The 8,607-nt window shown below is 47.9% G+C and overlaps 1 protein-coding gene across 1 annotated transcript; it reads left to right on the top strand.

Moving 5' to 3' along the window:
• The first annotated feature begins 411 nt into the window (after positions 1-411).
• On the top strand, positions 412-6,305 carry LOC106748774 (DNA replication licensing factor MCM4). Its single transcript, XM_014627633.1, has 8 exons — positions 412-873; positions 986-1,305; positions 1,378-2,270; positions 3,019-3,341; positions 3,910-4,187; positions 4,874-5,274; positions 5,391-5,601; positions 5,751-6,305. Exons 1-8 carry the CDS (start codon positions 717-719, stop codon positions 5,844-5,846), a joined length of 2,679 nt encoding a protein of 892 aa, XP_014483119.1. The 5' UTR covers positions 412-716; the 3' UTR covers positions 5,847-6,305.
• The last annotated feature ends 2,302 nt before the right edge of the window (positions 6,306-8,607 follow it).

Below are 8,607 nucleotides of genomic sequence, written 5' to 3'. Positions count from 1 at the left end.
CCACGACTTTATTTTCCAAGTAGTATCATCCATCGATAGGTGAGGTATCCTCTTAAGCCGGCGACACACGATGCTTGTTTTCGCGCTGGATTGTTTGCTGGATGGAAATACTGCGTTTTGATTGGTGTACTGTCATCTATTTTTGGAAACGCGCCAGTCAGAACGCAGTATTTCTCACTAGCAAGCAATCCAGCACGAAAACAAGCATCGTGTGCAGCTGAGTTTAGACAGTTCAGACTTTTTGTCTTCATTTTTATCTATTATAACTCAATAGCGCACAATAAATATACGTGTCTAATACACAATGTATTTAAAGCGTCCTTGGTGGTGGTTTAATTCTTGATTATCGTCAATTCATAAAGTGTTTAAACGATATCACGTGCTCTGTACTCTTTCCGTTTTCCGCTTTTATACATAGGGTCCCCGCAATATTCCGCTATACTAATTAAAAATAACAGTTTCAAATTAACCATTTTTCTTGCAAAGTACACAGAAATAATATCATATTTTGTCCCGCACAATTTCGTATCTATTAAAATTCATTGGGCAAAATATTCCTACGTGAGGACAGATTGCCTCTCTTCGTCCGACGGCATCGATCCCGCGTTTTCGCGGGAAATTGCGAGCGGCGGTCTCGTCGCGTACGTTAACCTCTGCCGAGTACGGTTTCGCACGTTTTCTTCCCGAGAGACGAGCTCTGATATCGTTCGCTAACAATGTCGAGTCCCATGAGAGCACCGAGGACTCCTACACCGCAGGATGAAAATCAACCGGTGAACGGTACACCGAGACGACAGCTTCGGACCCCGACTTCCAACAGGACCCGCTCGATTGCTGGGACCCCTTCCACAAGCTCCGTGTCTACCAGACAAGGTGAAAGCGTGTTTCCTGCGGAACTCTTTCATCGGAAGCAAAATATGCTGCGTTTAAACTATTGACAATGCGGAAAAGAGAGAGTATTTGCTAATTAATCTGCTCTGGACAGGCACGCCTCAGAGACGATCGGGCAACAACCCAGTGGAGACTCCGTTGAGATGGGGCAATCGTCGTACACAGGAAACTATCGCGCCTTCGTCAGAGGGTCATTCCTCCGTGCCACTGTCTTCTCCGATTGGACTGACGCAGACCAGTCCCCTCGCCGCTGGCATGAGCGAGATAGAGCTGTCGTCTCCGTTGAATTACGGAACACCCAGCTCCCTGGCATCGGTTCGTACTCCCAGAAGCGGTATCAGGGGTACACCTCTGAGGCAGAGACCGGACATTCAGTCCGACAAGCGTATTCGACAGGTCAACTTGGCTGAGCCGGTGAGTTGAAGCACCCAGCGATTTTGCGACACGGATGCTGCGCCGGACTCGACCTGTTAACTCTGTCGACAGATACCGGAGGAACCGAACGCTCCGCGAACGTCGGAGAGCGAAAGCGGCCCGCAGTTGGTTATTTGGGGCACGAACGTCGTGGTGGATCAGTGCAAAGCTCAATTCAAGCGATTCATCCTGCGGTTCATCGACCCGGAAGCGGAGAACGACGAATTGCCGGAGAACATGAACCTGATGGATCCGCTGTACCTGCAGAAGCTGGAAGAGATACACACGCTGGAGGAGCCCTTCCTGAACGTGAACTGCGCCCATCTCGAGGCCTTCGACGAGCAGCTGTACACACGACTGGTCTGCTACCCGCAGGAGGTGATACCGGCCTTCGACATGACCGCGAACGAGATGTTCTTCGAGAAGTATCCCGCGGCGGTGCTGGATCATCAGATCCAAGTGCGGCCGTTCAACGTGACGAGGACGAGGAGCATGCGCCTACTGAACCCGGAGGACATTGATCAGCTGATCACGATCACGGGCATGGTAATTCGCACGTCGAACATCATGCCGGAGATGCGTGAGGCGTTCTTCAAGTGCATCGTCTGCTCGTTCACGACCACCGTGGAGATCGATCGGGGCCACATCGCCGAGCCCACGGTTTGCACGCACTGCAACAACAATTACTGCTTCAGCCTGATACACAACCGCAGCCACTTCTCCGACAAGCAGATGATCAAGCTGCAGGAGTCGCCGGACGACATGCCGGCCGGTCAGACGCCTCACACGGTGGTGCTGTTCGCCCACAACAATCTCGTCGACGCCGTGTCGCCGGGCGACCGGGTCTCCGTCACCGGTATATACCGTGCCCTGCCGCTGCGCGTCAATCCACGGCAGACCAACGTGCGAGCTATCTACAGGACGCACGTCGACGTCGTCCACTTCAGGAAGCAGGATTCGAAGCGGTGAGCAGCGCAACGAAGGAGAGCAATTAGACTCGGGAACTCGCAGGAACAGCGGGATTCCCGCAGAAGCTTCCTATTCGGCCGATCCTTCTCAGTTTTCTCAATAGAGTTTCAACACGGTTGTACGGGAAGAATGGCGCTTCCCGCAACTGAATAGGGGCCGGATGAAAATTCGCTGACACGAACCGATATCTCGGTTGCGACTGAAAAGATTTGCGCGAACATTCGGCCGCGTCAAAGTCGAGGCAACTGAAAGCTATTAGGAATTCTTTCCGATTTGCGTTATCAAAATTTCGTTTAATCTTTCTAATACCTGGTTTGACCATCGTTTCTCGTCCGTGACGCGCGAAATGTGCTGAAAGAGTTGTGAGATAATGATATTGTAGTCGTAACTGGCGAAAGTATTCGTGTTTGTTAGAATCATGAGACAGCTGAGAGTAATTGACTGAGTGGAAACCTCCTGCAGAAATCTTTCTCATCCTACAACCAAGTTTTTCGTCCGCTCCCCAGCCAACGAAGTTCAGTCGCATTAACGCAGTTGTTTTTCTTCGTTGGTATTTCCGATCCACGATAAGAAATATCGTTTCTCGCCACTCCGAGTTTAGTTGAATTCTTACTCAGCTTCTGCACCTGAACTGAAATATTTCCCCCCGTGTAATTTCACACGTTGTGTGGTGCTTCTGAATATTACGGAATCGTGTGGGTAACGCGTTTTGCTGGCTTTCAATCACATTTCCCTCCCACGCAGGCTATACGATCAAACGGAGGGTAAGGAACACACGTTCCCGCCGGAACGAGTGGAACTGCTGAAGCTGTTGTCGCAGAAGGAGGACGTGTACGAGCGCTTGGCGCGCCACATCGCTCCCAGCATCTACGAGAACGAGGACGTGAAGAAGGGGATATTGCTGCAACTATTCGGCGGCACGAAGAAGAAACAGAGCGAGTCGAGCAAGAAGCACTTCCGTTCCGAAATCAACATACTGCTGTGCGGAGACCCGGGCACGAGTAAATCGCAGCTGCTGCAGTTCGTGTTCAACTTGGTGCCGCGCTCACAGTACAGCAGCGGGAAAGGTAAATAACCGTTAGTGTTGACGAGCTCGAAATCCGATCTGCCATTCTGATGTTTTAGGCCTCCTAAAATGTGTGGAGAAATGCTCGATCTAATTTCCGGGTCGCCGTTTTTCACGCATATGTTTCTGATGTTCTTCATGAACATCTCAGTTCGCTTCTTCAGAACGAGGGGCAGTAATGCCTGTTTCTGCCATCACGGTTTAAATCTCGCCTAGTCGATTGAATCAACGGAATTGACCAATCACATCGGCATTGACTGAACCGATCAACGCGATCGGTCGATTCCGTAGGTCGTTGATTAATTAGATTAATTAGACCTTAGTGAGAGTCATTCTCTCGCAATGGCGATATTTCATCTGATATTTCATGTCCACGGATATGAGCTTAAAATATCAGATTAAATACCTTTCCATGGGGAGAGTATTCTTATTCTGTTCCTCGTCCTGAAAGAGATGGAACGATCGCGAAAGGTCGGAAGGAAATGCACGAGTGAAGGATGCGACGCTAACTTGGAAGCCAGGCCACTGATATGGCATCCTTTGTAATTCACGCGCACCTATTTGCTCAGGCTCCAGTGCCGTCGGTTTGACCGCTTTCGTAACGAAGGATCCGGAAACGCGTCAATTGGTATTGCAAACTGGCGCCTTGGTGCTCGCCGACAACGGCATTTGTTGCATCGACGAGTTCGACAAGATGAATGACAGCACGCGCTCGGTGCTGCACGAAGTTATGGAGCAACAGACGCTGAGCATCGCTAAGGCGGGCATCATCTGTCAGTTGAACGCGAGAACGAGCATCCTGGCGGCGGCCAACCCCTGCGAGTCGCAGTGGAATAAAAACAAGACGGTGGGTATCCGCGACAGGATCGGTACGTTAAGAAATAATTCGAAACGGCTGCATACTCTTTCCTTCGATGCAGTTCCAAACACAGCCGACGGTCCAACGAGAGAACTTAAGGAGGCTCGAACGTTTGACTAAATACAAAATAAACTTATAATGTAAACGAGCTACGACGGAACCTACAAGGGAAATTAATTGAACTAAGTAACGGGAAAACGGGGATTTCGACCTTCGTTTTCGAGATAATTATAAGCTCGTACTCGTGCAAGTGTGTATAGAAATTTCATAATACAACGCGTTTTTTCTGATTTAACATATTTGTATATAAGGTAGAAGTTTAAAAAAACTATCTGATAAAATAATAATAAAATGGACATTTAAATGTATTTTGAAGTATAAATAAAATATCCGTGTGAATTTACCATTTAATTGAGGAGAAACTTAGACCTTTCGATGAGAATATTCGTGAAATCGAACAATATATGAGAAAAATTAAACTAGTCATTCGTCAAATACAATAACGGATACATTTCATATTCATTTCTCTTTTCTTGCTATCGTTACTCGCATCAAGCGAGAGTCGTACAGCCTTTTTGTCATTTTTTTAAATGTTCGATAACTTTTGGTTACAAAAACTGATGACACATAACACTTTCACCCATCCACATTTGTTCCCCATTTGTTCGTTTTAGGTGATAGAGAATGTCATGCTACCGCACACGCTAATGTCGCGTTTCGATTTGATCTTCCTCATGCTGGACCCGCAGGATGAAGTGTTCGACAGGAAGCTCGCCAGGCACCTGGTGTCGCTTTATTACAAATCCGACCTGGAGGAGGAAGATGACATCGTGGACATGAGCATCCTGCGCGATTACATTGTTTACGCCAAGGAGCACGTGAATCCCGTACTCAACGAGGATTGTCAACAAAGGTTGATCCAAGCCTACGTGGATATGCGCAAGGTGGGAAGTGGTTATGGGCAGATCACGGCTTACCCGAGACAACTGGAGTCGCTGATACGGCTCGCCGAGGCGCACGCCAAGATGCGATTCAGCAACGTGGTGGAGATCGTGGACGTTGAAGAAGCGTGGAGGTGAGCGGGCAGCATGGATAAGCGTTGGAAAGCGAGATCTCGCCCGTTTACAACGCAAATCGCGAAGTTCAGTACGCCTTAACATTCGTGTAATGTGCGCCATCTTGCATCACCAGGTTACATCGAGAGGCGTTGAAGCAATCCGCTATCGACCCGCTGAGCGGCAAGATCGACATCAGCATTCTTACGACCGGCATGTCCTTAGCGGCGAGAAAACGCAGGCAGGAACTGGTCGAGGCGCTAAAGAAACTCATTAAGAACAAGGATAAGTCATCGAGTCTAAATTATCAAAAGATTTTCACGGAGTTGAAGGAATCGTCCAGCGTGGTGAGTTTACTTTGCTTCCATTTCTCTGCCATTTCGTTTATCGCGTTAAATTAATTTAATTTATTACTATCGTTTGTTACGTATTACTTGTTGTGATTTATTTTTACCTTTAATTTTCGTTATCGGAATTGTTTAATCATTCATTTTAGTTGGTGACGCGTGAAATGTTCGAAGATGCTCTGAAAGAGCTGCAGGATAATGGTGTTGTGGTCGTAACCGGCAAAAATACTATTCGTGTTTGTTAAAATTGTCCACGTTTTGTTCGAATTGTGCGCCTTTCCATCGAATTTTAAAGTCATTCCGAAATTTGCTGGCACAAATTACGCGTGCAACGGTAAAACAGAGGTTTTAGTAACCGACAGTTATAAAGAAATTCGATTTAGATAGGATATTGCGAATGTTACTTTTATCCTTAAACCAGTTTCCAGAATGCAATTTTTGTGTTTAGCAGCGCAACGTATAAAGTACATTCAAAATCCGACTGACACGCGCTTCTTCATACGCTAAATATTTTTAGCATTTGACATTGGATCCACTTTTTTACGATATAATATTTTGTTACCGTGTGAAAAGATCTGCTATCCGTCGCAGAATCTTTTGGTGTCGAGAATAAGTATTAGCTTGCCAGTGGTCAGAATCATCGGAGGAATATATTAATTTGTATTTTTTTAAATAAATAATTTGTAACATGTTTTTACACTCAATTGTCGTTTCCTCTTTAAATCTCTTCTTCTTTCAGTTTCCATACATTTATCCCTGCTCTATACCACTTTATCTCGTTCATCATGAGTTCACCGTTAAGTGAAGTAAAACAGAGTAGCGCATCCGAAAATCCATCGCACTCACATTTACATCACATTTATATGCTTACATTTATGCAAGATCCACATGTGCCAGAAATACGAAGAGAATAGCGTGTCGTCAGTGTTTATGTAACAGTTTGAGGATCGTCTCTGCGTTATCGATGTTTATCGAGTTCATCATCTCCTTTGGTAAATCCCTTCAGAATCCCGTAGGGATTTCAGGACTCAACACTTATCACGATAGACGCCACAGATCAAACGGCAGGGACCTTTGTGCTCCGTTTAATTTTGCGGACAGAGTTCGTTCCGCATTTTAGCTTCCGTCCTTCTTATTTTTGCGCTCTGCTATTCTCGCGTGGAAGAAGAACGAGAGGATCTTACTTTAGTAATCGAGTGCCGGTTTACCACGATTTCTCGCAATTACTAGATTCCACGCTATTAATTACGCAAGACGTAATGTCTACAATTATTATCACGGAGAGAAAGAAATACAGACTGTGCTCTGTATTCGCATCTGTTTTCCCGGCATTCGTTGCATAATCATTGTTCTTACCGGAAGGGGATAAAAGAAAATTGAAATTTTGCGCTACCGTGGTCGTTAGGAGGGAAGAACAGGCGAGTCGCGATCCTTCGTCTTACAGCGCGTTACACAAGCCGCGGTTCCGGAAGATTCCGGGAGGGGATTCGCTCCTCGCATCGCCAATGGGATTAACTGGCAAGGACGGAACGATGTAACGCGAGTGATACGCATCATCCGCGAATATTCTCGCGCACGGTCCGGCAAAGAGAAAAGGATAATGAGAGTTTAGGCGGTGGAAATATTGGAAATCGGATTACTGATCGGGAGAGCCGATCGAAGCGTGCTCCCCTCCCCTCCCTCCTCTCCCGGGGACGCTCCTGTCGCGATATTCGACGTATAATGTTACTGCGTCTCGACATTTGCATGTATTCTTAATACCACGCTCTCTCGATGCGCGTTACATCGCTCGCATCCATTATTCATGTGTGTATATAAATTATTGCCGCTCGCAAACGATTCGTAAATGCCTCCCGGGTCGCATCGGGGATGTCGCTTCGATAACGCGGCCGTGTAACGTCCGTTGCGGCATGAGTTCCATCCAATTCAGCCGTTCGTTGCGCTGTTCCGCGAACGACGTAATCATTACTCTCTCTCTCTCTCTCTTTCTCTCTCTCTCTCATCGATTTCTCGGCCCGGCATTCGCGTCGAGAAGTACAGTCGATATCGCGCACGACCCCTCTCTGTCTCTCTTTCCGCTGTAATTTCACGGGGTGGTCATACGATGATTAATCGCCCCCGTCATCGTCGGCGGTCTGAAACGTCTTGTAGAGCCGGGCTGTAGCCCGCATACACCGTCATCCTCTCTCACGCCTACGCCTCGTGCGCGGGCGTCGCGACGGAGGCGTCGTACTACGTAGTTTCGCTCTTGCGATGACCTTGGAAACTCCCACGCTGCCGGAGCGCGCCGGGTCCCGGCGGTGGGGGACATTCGTTCATCGACGTCCCACCACCGCGCGCACACCCACGCAAAGAGCGGTGATCTTCACCCACCCCCTCCGAATCCCGATGGCCGGCTCGATGCTCGCGTACGTGAGCGCACTGACTACGCAGGAGACGCCGGGTATCCTCGAATTATCGTGCCCGGGGGTTGCGTACGTCGTGCGATCCAATTGGCCGGCGGAGATCGCTCGCTTTCTACGGAGCTGCGCTAATTAATCCGACGCCCGAGCTAAATCGGCCCGCTGAATTACGTTAATGCGGTTTTCATTTATAACCCGGCTCTCTCTCCCTCCCTCTCTTTCTATTTCTCTCTCTCTCTCTCTCTCACTCTCGCTTACTTCGTCTCGGTTACGGAATCACGTGGATGGAAAAATGGACCGATAAGTGGCCGATATTGGTTATTCGTGCGTAACAACGAGAAAATAAAGCTCTCGTAAAATGAATCGGGTAATTAATTGCTAGTTAATTACACGTGCACGTTCCGGCGTGTTTCGCGCCCTCTCGATGCGTTATTCTTGATATTTTACGAATACCCCGGTTTCGTTTTGTTATTACGTTATGTTGTAACGTGCGTACAATCGCGATTCTGGGCTTTTATCGACCCACCCACGCTCACCCATCCGTTCAAAGTGCGTTAATTTTGCGTCAGGAAATTCGATGTCAAAGACACGAGAGATAGCCGCG

The sequence above is a fragment of the Dinoponera quadriceps genome, unplaced genomic scaffold (assembly GCF_001313825.1).
Source record: "Dinoponera quadriceps isolate SergipeBrazil2010 unplaced genomic scaffold, ASM131382v1 scaffold3164, whole genome shotgun sequence".
Classification (NCBI taxonomy): domain Eukaryota; kingdom Metazoa; phylum Arthropoda; class Insecta; order Hymenoptera; family Formicidae; genus Dinoponera; species Dinoponera quadriceps.
This window is presented reverse-complemented; position numbering and strand designations above follow the sequence as displayed.